At 43.0% G+C, this 15,549-nt stretch overlaps 1 protein-coding gene across 1 annotated transcript; it reads right to left on the bottom strand.

Annotated features, from left to right (window-relative positions):
* Nucleotides 1-82: 82 nt before the first annotated feature.
* Nucleotides 83-10,709, bottom strand: sfrp1b (secreted frizzled-related protein 1b). The gene is made up of 3 exons (XM_063210702.1): nucleotides 9,938-10,709; nucleotides 7,972-8,052; nucleotides 83-653 (listed from the first exon to the last, which is right to left on the bottom strand). The coding sequence occupies exons 1-3, from the start codon at nucleotides 10,452-10,454 to the stop codon at nucleotides 328-330; spliced, it is 924 nt and encodes a 307-aa protein (XP_063066772.1). The 5' UTR covers nucleotides 10,455-10,709; the 3' UTR covers nucleotides 83-327.
* Nucleotides 10,710-15,549: the final 4,840 nt, after the last annotated feature.

Genomic DNA, 15,549 nt, shown 5'->3' with positions numbered 1-15,549 from the left:
TACTGCAAATATGTGAAAATAAAAAAAGGGTGGACTGTTCCTTTATGCAAAATCAGTCATTTGCTGTGTATTCACAAATTTCTGTTCATAAACAATAAGGCTTTTATTATTGAGCTTATCGTAACGTAATAAGGACCTAGTAGGCTCTTAATTCATGTCTTATTAGTCATTTATACCGACATGTAATGTGGACGACTTGTGAACCCTATTCTAAAGTATTGCACAACAATTTTGAAAAAAAAAGCAATCTGTTGCTTAGATTCGGACACAAAAAAACAGTGCACATTGTGACGACGACAGGGGCTTGCAGCTGCAGCAGATGCACCATTAGAAAATGGCTTCATAGGCCGGGCACTTGTGGCTCTTGAGTTTCTTCAGGGCCTTCCTGAACTTGCCCGACTTGTCCCACTTGTGGATGCCCGTCAGCAGGTACTGCCTGCCCACCTTGCGACCCATGATCAGGTAGGGCGTGGCCAGCTCGTCCAGCTGCGGGCAGGTGCAGTCGGCGCCGTTCTTCAGCGTGAGCGACAGCTTCTTCAGCTCGTTCTTGTTGAAGTTGTTGTTGCCCACCTTCACCAACTTCTTACGCTTTTGGAGGATCACCTTGCGGTCCGCGGCCTCTTTTCTCACCTCCTTCACCTTGGTCTTGATGGCTGCAACACAAAACAAAACACAGACAAGTATAACCAACAAAAGCTTTTAAAAATACATCAAAAGCACAAATGAATGCACAATACTTTCTATGCACAATACCTTCCTGACCTTGGTCTTAATGGCGACAACACACACAGAAAGAAAGAATAGAAAAAAGCTTTAAAACTCTTTTACCTTAGTCTTAATAGTTAGAACACATTAAGAATACAAGAAACTTAAGGATACAGTTATACTGTCACAGTCACAATTAGGTACAGTGTAATAAAGTATGCAACAACATTAACAACTTTAGGTGTAGGGTTAGGGTGTTGATGCATGTACAAGTAATTACACCGTCAAATAAACTGTTACCAAAGATTTATAAACACATCAGCAGCACAAATAAATACATCATAACAAGCATATAATGAGCTGTTATCCTTCCAGTCCTTCCAGTACCAGCACCACAGGTATATGTACACAGAAAATAAAGTAACAATGAAAGCGCATTTAAACACTGTGCTAATGGTAAATATACAGTGCATTGTCCGTATCCAGGAAGCCAAGGGGGAAACTGAATTCTCGATGGTGGCATGCGTTTTGGTACCAATAAATTCCTTCTTTATGGTCGACTCCACGGCTTGAGACAACACAACACACACAGAGAAAAAAATGTGTTTTCTTTTCAATCCGTAATTCTTTAATGTACGCCATGAATCGAGGGTACAACTCAGCTGCTTTCGATAAAAGCCATTTTATGTTGCCAGGCAGTCACATTGTTGCCTGGTTTATGTTTTTCAGATGCTGCTCTGTGCTAACTGTGTCAAGTGGAGACGTGATGCACTCCACTACTGTCCTCTGGGGATTGTCAGGATAAGGCTTTACACTTTGGGCAGCTTGCTATCCAAATGCAGCACTAATATGCTGCGTAAGACACATGGGTCTTACAGCTCATCATGGTATATCGCCATATTGTGTGTGTGTATGTGTGTGTGTGTGGGGGGGGGGTGGCGCACTTGTGTGTTTATGTATAGAGTGTGTTTATGTATTGTGTGTTTTTATATAGATTATATATATGAAGAGTTCAGTTGCGATGCGAAACCCTCAAAGTGCCTTTTCAGAAAATAATCTTAATTCATTTTTATTTAATACAAAGCTATCAAAATTGCATATTTTGTATTTTATTTATGTAATATAACTATTTATATGTATTATCAAGTACATGAATGTAAACCAAACCAACAACAGGGATCTCTAAACATATAGAAGTGCAGGTCTTCAGAAATGGAGTTAGGGGGTTTTGCATCTGAACTCTTCATATATGTGTGTGTGTGTGTGTGTGTGTGTGTGTGTGTGTGTGTGTGTGTGTGTGTGTGTGTGTGTGCAGGGGCGGAGTGGGAAGAGTATTCCCACCGGGAGAATTTTTCCCTTAGCGGCCCTTTTTACCCCTCCACCAACACCAAAAAAAACAAAACAACAACAACAACAACGCGAACAACATGGTTCCCTAACCAAAAAGACAAAAAACACGAAATCTGCAGTCGTAGGTGTACTACATGTGGACATTAGTGTTGTCAAAATATCAACCTGAAGTGGAGAATTGTAGCCTACACTTGATGAAATAGGCCTACACAGCCATCATCACAGTCCAAAGCATTCACCATAGAACATTGCAGGTTAGGCTACATCACGCTACTGTTCCATGAAAATGTGCACTCACTGTCATTTTGACAGTTTGTAGGCCAATTGAAATATCGTAAAAGAGTCATTTATGTAGCCATTTATGTATTAAGCCATTTAGCCATGTAGCCCCTCCCTTTACCATTCAGATAAATAAGCGGACCAAAGTGGGTTCCTGTTGAGCTAGAGCAAGTATGTGTACCTGTAATGCAGTTACCTTAAGTGAGTGGAGTCTGACAAGTACTATAAGATATTTAAAAATAGAAGTATTTATTTTAATACCAAAAAGGTTCAACAGTAAAACAAATAAAACAGTGTAATTGCCCCTCTTTCACTAGTTATAAAGAAACAAAATTCACAAACCAAAAATGCATAAGTGGGGTAGCTCCCACTATGACCTAGATATAAGCCCAGGCAAACTAAAAAAAAAAACCCAATAAAAGATAAGGTACTCACTAGTACACTTCAAGTCCAAGACTCTTACTATTAGAATTTTACTCTTTAACAGGAAGACAGGATGAGCACTGGCACAAAGTTTTGAGTGTGGGGATTTTTAGAAGGCTATAGCTTACAAAAAGTCTGTCTACATTGTGCAATAAACCCACCATGCAGCAACTAAGCCAAACCTAGGCTACTTCAAAGCACAACCATAAGTCAACAAAATTAATAACCAGACGGTGTAGGCCTACCTTAAAACGCTGTCTTCGTCGCAGCAAATGTCTTTGTTTCTTGCAATTACATTTTAATCCACAGTTTAGGCTACACATTCAGCACTGCTCACATCAGAATCTTGTGTGGTAATTATTTTGTTCCATTTCTTCAGACATTACATAGGCTACATCCTAAATGTGCCACATGTAAATATATGTATGATAATAACATTATTTCGACTGTAAGGAGATATACCGCTAGTTCTAACAAACCAATGCCATCAAAACATGTACAACGTGTTTTCCTGCTTAGCTGCAGTTCACCTCCTTACCACTTGGTGGAGTCTGTTCGTAACCCAAGTCAATAACCACAGAACAAGTGAATCTGGAGTGGCAGACTATAAACTGTAACAGTCATGTGGAAATCGGAAAATAAATCACAACTTACTAATATTTCCATCCCTTGGTAACCAATCTAAATATCACAGGTTCTTGAAATACTGAAAACGAAACTATGTTACTAAGATCTAGTAAACTTCTGCGATCTACGGTGTATGAACATTATCAGTAGTGAAGGGGTGTGGCCAATTTACTGTTTGACACCGTCACTGAGGTATTGCGGTCGGGTAGACGGTATATATAGTGGTAAGTCATCTTCTTGTCAAATGAGAACAAAGTTGTAGTTAATCAATCTTCGTTGAGTCAGGAAAACACTTTAAGGCCGGATGAGAATATAATGTGGCTGAATACTTTGGGGCCGGCTGAGAACATAATGCGGCCGCTGTAATATATTTCGCGGCCGCGGCCCACCGGGACAAGTCCCCGATCTCCCGATGGCCACTCCGCGCCTGTGTGTGTGTGTGTGTGTGTGTGTGTGTGTGTGTGTGTGCACGTGTGTGCACGCACGCGCGTACTACGCATTCAGTTGAAGACTTTGCATACAATAGCCAGCTGCACATGGTGGTGAGGTGACAGACTTTACCGTATATGTACAGCGCATGGACACCGTGCTCATGGTCTCACATACACTGCAATTCCACCACATGTTGTGACATTCTGAGGAGAGGCAGTGGAGGCCCTCACACTCCCTCTCACTCTTGTTCCATATCCTCACTGTGCTGGCCAGGCAGGGTTCCTAGATCACAGCCTAATATACTGTACGGCGTCCAAAAAGCAAACATGCAGACGGCTATGCAAACAAGCGTGCGTAATATATGGGGCTACAAACACGTCGAAAGTTTAAAAATGTAATGTGCACATTGTAGGCTATTAAAGGCATCTGAGAAATGCTTGGCCTCTGAAGCATGTTCAGAAAAAGACCAGTGAAAGCGACATTTAGTCGTTTATTACTGTAAACCTTAAAATAAATGTTTCCGTTCCAAAAGGGTTTCAGTGGTTGTTCCACTTGTAGTAGGGTGAAAGGCAAGGCATTTGCTTTGCTGCACCCCATGGAGGATAATTGCTCTATACAAGTCTGGAGGAGTGGAACGGGTGTAAAGGTAGCCTCTTAGTGAAGATGGGGTTGCCGGCGGGCCTATTCACTATTTGCTGAAAATATTCAACTACCTCAGGCCCTGTCGTGGCCAACCGCATTCGCCTGCCATGCCGCTGACCCGGGTTCGATTCCCGGCCCGGGTCCTTTGCCGACCCCTCCCCATCTCTCTCCCAATTCGCTTCCTGTCCACCTCTCACACTGTCCTATCAAATAAAGTCACAGAATACCAAAAAAGAAACTTTAAAAAAAGAAAATACTCAACTACCTCATAACAACATTGCCATGACATTACCGAGAGCCTTAAGTAACAGATTAAGACATAGCCATTACAATTTTGGTGGCAGTACGTTTGTAACATAGGCTCTGCGCTAAGGGGTTAATGATGCACAGGGCAATGTTTTGACCAATGTGTCTGGGCCAGCATATTATAGAGAGGAGTCATGGGTAAGTGGTTAGGGCGTCAAACTTGTAGCACAAAAGTTGCCGGTTCAACTCCCGACCCGTCAGGTTGGTGGGGGGAGTAATTAACCAGTGCTCTCCCCCATCCTCCTCCATGACTGAGGTAGGCTACCCTGAACATGGCAGGCCTACCATTCCGACCTACAGGGTGACCAACGACTAAAACTACTAAGAGATTCCTTACGTCAGGTGAGTCTAAGCTATTGCAGTAGGCCTACTAGAAATTCTTTCCTTCCGATTAGTAGTTGAAGCAGATTTTGTCACAATTTCCAGTGCTGTTAACCTCTATATTGACAGGCCCCAGTGTTTCATGAGGAAAACCAGCCGTACCCCAATCTGTTGTGGGGGGAATAAAACTATTCATCACTTGTCTCTTAAAAACTTCCAAGCAACAGGCGGATAGTGTAGCTTTCTTTGAGTGTCGCCGTCTCGTCCGACATCTGCAATCGCTTCGACCAGCAGTTAAATCAACAAGACACCACCAAATATTATCTCGTATTGATAGTTGAGGAAAACAGTCGGAAGTCGCTGAGTACCATGTGGCTGGAGTCAGTTTCTGGTGGTTGGCAGAAGGTCCATGCAGTGTTTGTATTTTATGGTGCACAATAAAAGGTCTCATGAAACTGTTGCCATCGGTAACCACCACAGCTAAACTTCCTGAGTTCGACAAGCTCTCTCCGAGCCTTTAAAAAGAAAGGGTCTGATTATGACAAAGTATCAACAACATCAATGTGTCTTGATTACAGACGGGCACAGTATGGGAATTGGGTCTGGGTTTTTGGGAGAAACCGAAAAAATGTCGAAACTCCCCTCCCATCAACAACAAGCAGCGCAGGGATCTCTCAGAGAGACCATTCCCCAGTCATGGCGACAGAATGAGTAAGTAATCTATTCCCTGTGATGGGCGAATGAGGGGAGGAACGAAGCCAGTGAGGAGAGACTAGAGGAGATTCTCTCTCTCTCTCAGTGGTTTGGCCGATTGTATTGTATTTGGGAAAAACCCACCAGCAGCAAGATGACAAAAGGAAGGTCCTCAAAAATAAACAGTGCAAGCCACACTCTTGCCTCCTTGTTTACTCCCGACTCTCTCCGCACACTCACACATTGTTAGACTTCAAGCCACACACTGTCAGCTGCGTTCACCCCCTCAAGTCTCTGGGGACATGTATTTATAACGTGTGCGAGAATTCTGGCACAATGTGATGAAGACAACACCACAAAATTATTATTGAAAGCAAATGTTACAAAAGCCATAAACTTGGCGAACTCTGCGAACTTAAGTCATGGTGATGGTGATAGTTCGATAGGCGTTGATGTGATTTTGATAAAGTCGCAGCCTGGTGCCAAATCTATGACGTTCATACATCAGCAGTGGCCACAACTTCCCCCAGCTCATTTAGGGAAATTTGCTGTTACTCTTTCCATACAGTGTCACATTTTTATGAGTGGCGTTGGTCCTGTGAGAGACCAAATGCATTCCAAATTTCTGGGGTCTCATCCAAAGTGTTGTGCCAGAGATGCCGCTCACACACACACACACACACACACACACACACACACACACACACACACACACACACACACACACACACACACACACACACACACACACACACACACACACACACACACACACACAATCAGTCATTCCTCTCTGGCACACATCATTTCGAAACCCCAAATCATCGTGTTTTCTGGTGTGTGCTACACAAGGTTATACAGGGTTACTATACGGGGTCAAAAATGTATACAACCTTGTGAAATTAGATTTCTTGTCATTTTCAAAGTGTAAAAGAATCCAAAGAGATGATTTAATTGCTTAGCCACCACCTGTCCTCCAACTGACACCCATTCTGATAGCCTACAGGCAATGCCAACAACCCGAGTCACACACAACTCTTTTCTCAGTAGGCCTACATATCGCAGGTCTCAGAGCATACATTTAAAACATCGGTTTGAAAGCAGGTGTTGACAAAACAATTAAGTCTGTGAATGTCGAAAATTAAACACACTTTAATAGACATCTACTCTATAATGATTTGAAATTGTGTGTACATTATTTGAATTCCCTGGCACATACTGACTTGCATCACATTGCTCAAAGGGTAGATACCAATCTTGGTGTTGAAACAACAGCAAGACAATCTCCAAAACACTGCATACCCACGGCAAAATATTACTTCTGAACACAAGTTCTTATCTTTGTCACTGTGAAAAACAAACAATTGACTCTAGATCTGTTTATCCCAAAACCCCCTTAGGAAGAAAAGCATGGTGTCAGATCATTGTAAGATCTGACGTCAACTTAGATTGGCGTCACTCACAGCAAGCTCCACTGGACATTGTTTCTTTAATTTAGGAAGCCAGCAATAAAATCCAGATCTCACGGAATTCTGGATTGTTTCTCGTAAAACTCTCTTGGTAGAAAGAGACACAAATCATCCTGATACACCATCATATTTGTTTCTTGAAGTCGACGTGAAAATGGTTCTGGGAAGCAATATTGTTTTTTTTTACTATGAGTACACGTGAGAATGGGTGAGGATAGACAGCCTTTGGAGAAAAGATTTCATGTCAGGTTTGTTTGTACAATCTGGTACATATACTTTGTTTTCTCTCCAGGGAACCAATCCTAACATGGCTGTAATTTATTTTCTGTGTCATTTACTGAACAGATTAGGCCCAATAGGTTTAGAGTTCATGGTGATGTCTTGCTCAGCAATAACAGTACACTCGCTTTGCCTTTAACCCGGCGATTTCCTTCCTGGGGTCTGTTTCGCAAATGTTGGAAGACTATTTATTAGTGATGAATTACTACATAATTACAGAACTACTGCTTCATCCAAATATTTGTCAAATCATTTCAACAGGCTTTTCAGAACGGAAACGAGCAGGGTGGAAATACCTCATGGTATCTGACACAGTATGATGATCACATCCAATCGAACTAATAGGCCTATAAATCCGTTTTTGGCAGAGAGTTATGGCATATAGCCTACATACAGTATCTATAGTATCTATACACAGTGTGTAGGCTACAACATGTTTCCTCACCGAATTCACTGGCGCACATGTGCTCCAACACCGCATCTATGCTTTGCTCATTATCGCATGGTGGACACACAGGAGTCAGGCCTGCAAAAGACATAAAGGCAACAATTAACAAAACACACCATCCCAACATTACAGTACATGTTTAGCATCTCTAGCACAAACAGCACAGCAGGCAGACATCTGGTGACAGACATAAGCCACAAACGGCATCTTTACCATTCCTTTCAAATCCCGTCTCAGCTCAAGCCACATATCCCCAGGCTGTGTGCATGGTATAGCCAGCGCATCCGTGTAAATAGTTTTTTTATTCTTTCCTTTTCTTTTTTTCATGCAACAGGGTAAAGCAAACATGATCAAGATTTATGGCTTATACTATCAAAACACCCCACCGCAAATACTCATATACACATAAACATCATTGCGGCAGTTAACTGTGACAGGCTCAAATGAAAGGCATTAATCACTGTCAGCATTGTGTTGTGGAAATTGCAAAACCCTGGCAGGAAGTCTGCTGTGGGGAAGGAGTGATGGAGGGGGAGGGAGAGGTGCGGCCAGGCCGGGTGGGGGCCGGGGTGGGGGTGGACCGATCTTATTAAGAGAACAAGTAAGACACACAACTGGCTATTCCACTTCAAACTTTTTTCTGAAATTCACATAGGCCTACGCGTGTGCACGCGCCGCGCACGCACGCACACACACACACACACACACACACACACACACACACACAGTCACACTCACACTGTCACACTCACACTGTCTCTCTCACATACACACACACGCACACACACACATGCACGCACGCGCACACACAGACACACAGACACACACACACACACACACACACACACACACACACACACACACACACACACACACACACACACACACACACACACACACACACACACACACACACACAATACATACCACAATCCTAACGCCAGCCAACACTTGACACAAATTTTTAAAAATGAGTTAACTTATTTTGAGAGAAAGAATTTCAGGGTGGGAAAAAAATGAAATAACTTGGTATCCAGCACTATTTTGCTTGGTCCCTCTGTCCAATAAAAAATACATTTTTCCCTAGCAATAACATTTGATGGATATTTCAACTTTGAATAAATGGATTCGGTTTATGAGAACAGACTGTGAGAATGTCATCCACAGGAAAGGCGTGCTGAAGCATGGCATTCAGAAGTGTGTGTGAGCCCAACTTTATTTCAAATGCAAAAACTTTAGACATTTCAATGCTCACACATCATTTTATTCCTTTCCATTTTATATGTTACCATTGGTAGTGTTCTGGGGATGTATGAAAATACCCACAGCAACAGCCTGCAGAGCTCGCATCACCTGTGGCATTTCATCCACAAGTCAGAGATTCAGAGTGCATCAAATGTTTATCTTTACTTGGCTTTGGTGGTGTACACTGTATGTTTTCATCTTTAAATGAGGATTTCCTGTCCTGAAAAATAGCCTGGTCTGCAGGCGAGGGCTCAAACAGTATAACATTTTAAGGAGAAGTCTGCTTTTGGCACAGGACCAGCACACAAGGTTAATTGCACTTGAAATGTACAGATATCCCATTTATAGGATGCAACCTCTTCAAAAGCAAAATGTACAGACCAGGGCGCTGCACCAACCACCAGCTTTATTTATTTATTTATTTATTTTTTACCATATCTCAGTCTGATGTTTTAAATACTGGCCTATATACATGCCCCCTATTTCACAGCCATGATGTTCTTGCAACTTTTTAAAACAAAATTAAGTAAAAGTTTCTTCTTTTTTAAAAAAAGGGAAAAAAGTATCATCAACTTATGTCACTTATGAAGTATCTTTCAATTAACTGCAAATATCTGGCCTAGTGCCAAGTAGCACCAAGCACTTACTGTGTTAAGCTGCACAATTGTGGAATTCAGGTGATATTTGGCAAGCAGCCTAACAGAGTCGGCACACTTACCAGAAGTGGGTGACTCAGGGGTACTTGTGGCATTCATAGCAATACACATATCACCCGTGGGAAATTTGGAGCAAGTAAGCATCTCTGGCCACGGGAAGCCGAAAGCCTCCATGATGGGAGTGCAACCGTCACGAACCGCCTCGCACAGCCAGCGACACGGGTACACGGGGCGCTCCATGCACACTGGGGCGAAGAGCGAGCAAAGGAACACCTGGGTGCCCGGATGGCAAGCCTTGTGCACCAGAGGCACCCAGCTGCCGGCTTGCTGCTTGACCTCAGCCATGCTCTCGTGGTCTAACAAGTTGGGCAGCAGCATCTTTTCGTAGCCCACGTTGCGGCATAGCCTCAAGTCCTCGGGAATGTCAGTACAATACTGAGGTTTGCCATAGGTGTGTCCCCCGTTCCAGCTCGGGTAATCGTACTCGGGTTCCATGCATAACGCAGCCACCAAGAACAGGCAAAGAGTCCACAGAGGAGAGGAAATTCTCCAGCAGCTCGTCCGGGAAAGGTTCTCCATTGTCTCTGAGATCAACTGTGAATCTGTGTCACGACGAAGCAGCAAATCCGTTCGGTCTGGATGAGAGACAGTCTCTTTTTTTACTTCCCTGGCGCGCTGCTGGTGCTTGGACAAGATAAGCAAACTTCCTTCCCTTAGCCAGTGCTTTAGCGCTGTAGTGAGGGCTTCCACCGACTGCCCAGCGCATTTACCGAGTCTAGCCAATAGAACAGCATGGAGATCTCTGTGCGCTCAAATTGCTCAATAGCAGGTCGACTCCCTGTGAGAAGTGAGGATGGCTCTTGCATTCCACTTACCCTACTCCAAAAAAGGAACGATGAAGAATTTGATTTGCGTTGTTACGAAATATATTCTTTTCTATGTCAGTATTTTAATCTATTTGAATAAAAGCATATTAGGAGTTGTGTCAGCAATGGCGCACTCAACTACAGCATTTTCTCAGTTAGTTTTGGACAACTCTCCAGGGATATAGTCTCCCTCACTGCCTTTCCCCAAAGAGGCTTGAGTTAATTCATCCAATTCACAGAGTTTAAGTTACATTTTTGTCATATTTTTTCTATTTTATATGGCACAATTTGCCTTGCCTTGTGTCTGTTAGACGTGGTGAGGCATTCTTCTGCCACATTATAAGATAGCTGTTTGTTTTTGTTGTTGTTGTTGCTTGCTTTACATTCAAACATCTTGTGTTGGCCATGTGAAAAGTAGGCCTACATTTTTGATCCATTTGTTGAAACACTTCCATGGTTTCGACAATTATATATAAAAATACAATATGGTGCAACATGTCAGTTATTTCTTTTTTTTGGGCCATGTTGAACTGAAATATGCCAAGGGAATGAGTCAGGGAGCCAATTGTGATGTGCATTCTGTAGGGATGTGCAAAAGAAGTGCAAAATAGGCCTACTCATTATTTGCTGTGGCACCCTATGTGGCAAGTCTGTTCGTCTCCATTTTGTAGGCTGCGAGACACCTTATTTTTGGGGGGGATTAATAAAGATTATTCTTGGCTCTGCCGTGGCCTAACTGTAGCACTGGTTATGCCGGCGACCCGGGTTCGATTCTGGCCTGGATCATTTGCCGTCTCTCTCTCCCCACTCATTTTCTGTCTCTGCTCCACTGTCCTGTCAAAAATAAAGGCAAAAAGACCTCAAATATTTATGTAGGCCTAAAAAATAAAGTTTAGTCTACTCTACGTTGTTCTGGCCTGATGAATGGACTTCCTTACATGCCTGAGCTTAACCATGTACAGGCATGAGCAAACTAGGCTATCAAGACACAGTGGGGTTGTCACCTGATAGTTTTTGTCTTTAGTTCTACACAGAATTGGCCCGCTTTGACTATCTGTAGTGTGATTATATTGCCAATGGAGGGCAACCAATCAAAATAAAAATTTGATTTCAATTTATAAGTTTATGAACCACTGAAATTATTTCTGAAACATTGTGTTAAGGTTGACGTAATGCTGTTTTAAGCACCTGAGGCACATTATCATACCAGTTGAACATTTGAGTTCAGCAGATGTTTATACACTCATTTCATAAATCCAGGGGGAAAGTATACCATCAACAACTGCAGCTAAACTGAACTCATCTGAACCCTGCCTCCTGAGACCTGCATGATTTTTCATCTGTATGAGCTCATGTAACAGTTCTGTGTGTGTGTGTGTGTGTGTGTGTGTGTGTGTGTGTGTGTGTGTGTGTGTGTGTGTGTGTGTGTGTGTGTGTGTGTGTGTGTGTGTGTAGACAGAAATATATTTCTTCACACTGTAATTTGTGCTGTGTTTCACTTTGACAGAAGTGTTTCTGATGGTGCACTAATGTAACGTTGACAGAGCGCTTGCTGTGCTGCTATAGACATCTGTCCCCCAGGCCTGGCAGCAGCAGCAGCACGTCTGATGCAGATGGTCGACTGACCCACAACAGTGCAGTTGGGAGCTCTTTGCTATCTTTCTCTCTCTCTCTCTCTCTCTCTCTCTCTCTCTCTCTCTCTCTCTCTCTCTCTCTCACCCTTTGTCACATTCAAACACTTTCCCTGGCTTTCACAGACACGGGCACTCTCTCTACCCCCCCCCCCCCCCCCCCCCCTCCCTCCTTCTCTCCCCCCCCCCCCCCCCCCCAAGAGGCCATGATTCAAGAAACATTTGTCCCATTTCTCTTTGCTATCTCTCTCTCTCTCTCTCTCTCTCTCTCTCTCTCTCTCTCTCTCTCTCTCTCTCTCTCTCTCTCTCTCTCTCTCTCTCTCTCTCTCTCTCTCTCTCTCTCACCCTTTGTCACATTCAAACACTTTCCCTGGCTCTCACAGACATGGGCACTCTCTCTGGCTTTCACAGACACGGGCACTCTCTCTACCCCCCCACCCCCCACCCAAGTGGCCATGATTCAAGAAACATTCGTCCCATTTTGTCCTGGAGCATTGCATCCCACAGTGCACATCCCACTTATGGAAAGAATTCACCTGCTGTGAGCCCTTCTTCACTGGCCTACATTCTCAAGTATATGTCGATGGGTTACTCAGCCTAATAATATCCACAATGCGAGGAACATAAAAGGTGATTTACTGTAACAACCAAAAGCTGTTGCAGTAAAATTACTGTAACATGTACGCATGTGACATGTAAAAGCCTTTAAATGCCTATTGCCATGTTTGAGCATTTAAGCACGTGTAAAACAAGACAGGGAAGGCTTGGGTGTATAATTCAGTGGATTTGCTTTTTTTATTGTGGTATTTGAATTCACGGTATGCATGTAGCCACATATCAGAGACTCTAGAACACAATATCAAGTCAACCACAGCAAAGGCAACGACTAATATCCCTGAGCTGTCTAAAACGCCCTCAGCCATAAAGATGTTTTGGGTTTATAAAATTGATTGAAGATGGGCAAAGGAACAAACACTAGCCATTAATTTTTGTCATGCACCATTGTAATTCAAACAGACCATGGAGATGTAACATTAAGGCTACAATATGTGCGGTTATGTTTTTTTTTTGTTGGACGAAATATGATGAATACATAACAGCTGTTTGTTTTGGATGAGTGAGACTGATGTATTTGAAAGTAAATGGCAAACAAAATGGCAAGGAACAAGAGTCATTGTTTCCAATGTTTGAGTGTGATTTCACCCAATCTCTAATGTTTAGTCGTGACGTGTAATCTGCCTATATGCATTATCATTCAACTCCTCGCTTGTCCCTCTCACTGAATGGCTATCGTCTGGAAACGTATAGCCTCCCTCACCCCAGATTGTCCAACCCAGAAGTAACGAGCAGGGTAATTGAGTGGAGGATTGAGCAGAGGCAGCAAGGTCAGACGATGACTTAGGTTTTAATAACATCAGTACAGAGAACTTACCTTGGGTATGTCTGTAGTTATACTTTGCTTACAGTATGGTTGGAAAACTGAACCATAGTGTAACCATTTTCACTAAATATGTCCTTCATTATGAATGAGCCTACAGGGGCGCTCAGATTAGTAGCAATGTGATGGTCTGAAAGTGTACCCAAGGAATACATGAAACTTACAAAGTCAGTCAGATGTAAACTCGTCTGTTCAATCAATGGCCTCGCACCAGTGCAACCTAACTTCGTACACCACGACCATAGCCTGGACTAGTCTAGCAAACAACGCACTTGGCTGTTGACCAGACACAATTAGAAAGGATTCGTGCAGTGGGATAAATTCTTGTATTTTTTCATTCCTTCTGGAGGTCTGTGCATGCATTCATGGGCCACATTTTGAGCTCCATGAGTTGGTCGGGATGAACTGAAACCTTGGGGACTACTAATGAGCACCATTTGGCCTGTCTCATTAGGACCACATGTGAGTGAATGGAGCGAGAGGAGGCAGAGGCAGGGGCAGGGGCAGGGGCAGGGGCAGAGGCAGGCAGAGGCACAGTGCACCATTAGTCTGAGAAAAGGGCTCAAAAAGTAATTAAATCAAAAATTAAATTAAAAACAATACTTCAGCCATGCACTTTGGTGTAGGGCCAACAGATTTTTAATTGTTGATTTGTTTCCTTCTTCTCCCATTTCTAGTTTGCTGAGCGTAGCAGCCTAACCCCAGACTATCTGGATGTATGAGTGATCATAGTCTGATCGTTTCCGTGCACAGTCCGAACATTGTCTAACCCAGCCAGGCTGAACTGATGAATTTGCCTGCATGTATAGCTATGACTCCATCCATTTTGGATGACTGGACCCTGGATCTCATAGGAGGTTTCACTGTGCATAGTTATAAATCATGGCTGCCCAAGCTGTTACTGATTGTGCTGAGATGGAAAAATGTGGATAACTTGTGTATACAAACGTGTGCATGTGTGGTAATTTGAGAGAAGTCGTCGTGATAAAAAAAAATCAGAAGACGATTTATTGACCATAAGAGTGGTCATTGCTCAATAGGACAGGTCATTTTAATTTGGTGTGCAATGTGATCTCTTTTGGAGACATATGAAGGCATTTTCTTTCCTTTTTGGGGGGGCTCTGGCTCTGGTCTTGGCTCAGTGACGAGAGCATCCATAGCCCAAAAACTTGTTGCCTACGGTATTAATTCTGAAGTAAAGACAGGCTTGCAGCTATGAAACACCCTGTTATATTTTACATGGAATGTTTTGATCATTCACTTTTTGATCTGGATTTGCCTACTTTCATGAAATAGCTTAGATTGTGACGTTGGGGGAAAAAAATGTTTTGCGAAGGAATTGTTATTGATAAGCAGACGACTGAAATGTGAGTTTAATTTAATTTGGAATCTTTTTTTTAATCCACAGAAAATGTAATTGGTAAACTGGCTGTAACCTGCTAAAGCCTATAATGGATTGTAGTCAATAGGTCAGGGGTCAAATAAACAACCACAAATATATGGTCTGCATAATAGATTAGAAAGCATTTACAGCCTATTGTGAAAGTGAAAGCCCATTGGGAAACTCCAACTCCCATTGTCATTGTGACACAGCACGCCACAGCACACAAGTGAACACTGCACACAACGACACTGCATTTATGCCTCACCCGTGCAAGGGGGCAGCCCTCAGTGGAGCCCCTGGGGAGCAGTGCGGCGGGACAGTACCATGCTCAGGGACCAGGGTCAGTCATGGAGGA

The sequence above is a fragment of the Engraulis encrasicolus genome, chromosome 11 (genome assembly GCF_034702125.1).
Source record: "Engraulis encrasicolus isolate BLACKSEA-1 chromosome 11, IST_EnEncr_1.0, whole genome shotgun sequence".
Classification (NCBI taxonomy): domain Eukaryota; kingdom Metazoa; phylum Chordata; class Actinopteri; order Clupeiformes; family Engraulidae; genus Engraulis; species Engraulis encrasicolus.
Note: the sequence above shows the minus strand (reverse complement) of the source record. Positions and strands in the feature narration are given on the sequence as shown.

What these genes read in the sequence shown, in the direction of transcription:
- sfrp1b (XM_063210702.1), bottom strand. Translation starts at nt 10,454, where the DNA reads ATGGAGAACCTTTCCCGGACGAGCTGCTGGAGAATTTCCTCTCCTCTG. An exon ending in CCCTGAGTCACCCACTTCTG is followed by an intron (nt 8,053 to 9,937) that starts GTAAGTGTGCCG and finishes TGTCTTTTGCAG; the next exon opens with GCCTGACTCCTGTGTGTCCA. An exon ending in CATGTGCGCCAGTGAATTCG is followed by an intron (nt 654 to 7,971) that starts GTGAGGAAACAT and finishes TTTGTGTTGCAG; the next exon opens with CCATCAAGACCAAGGTGAAG.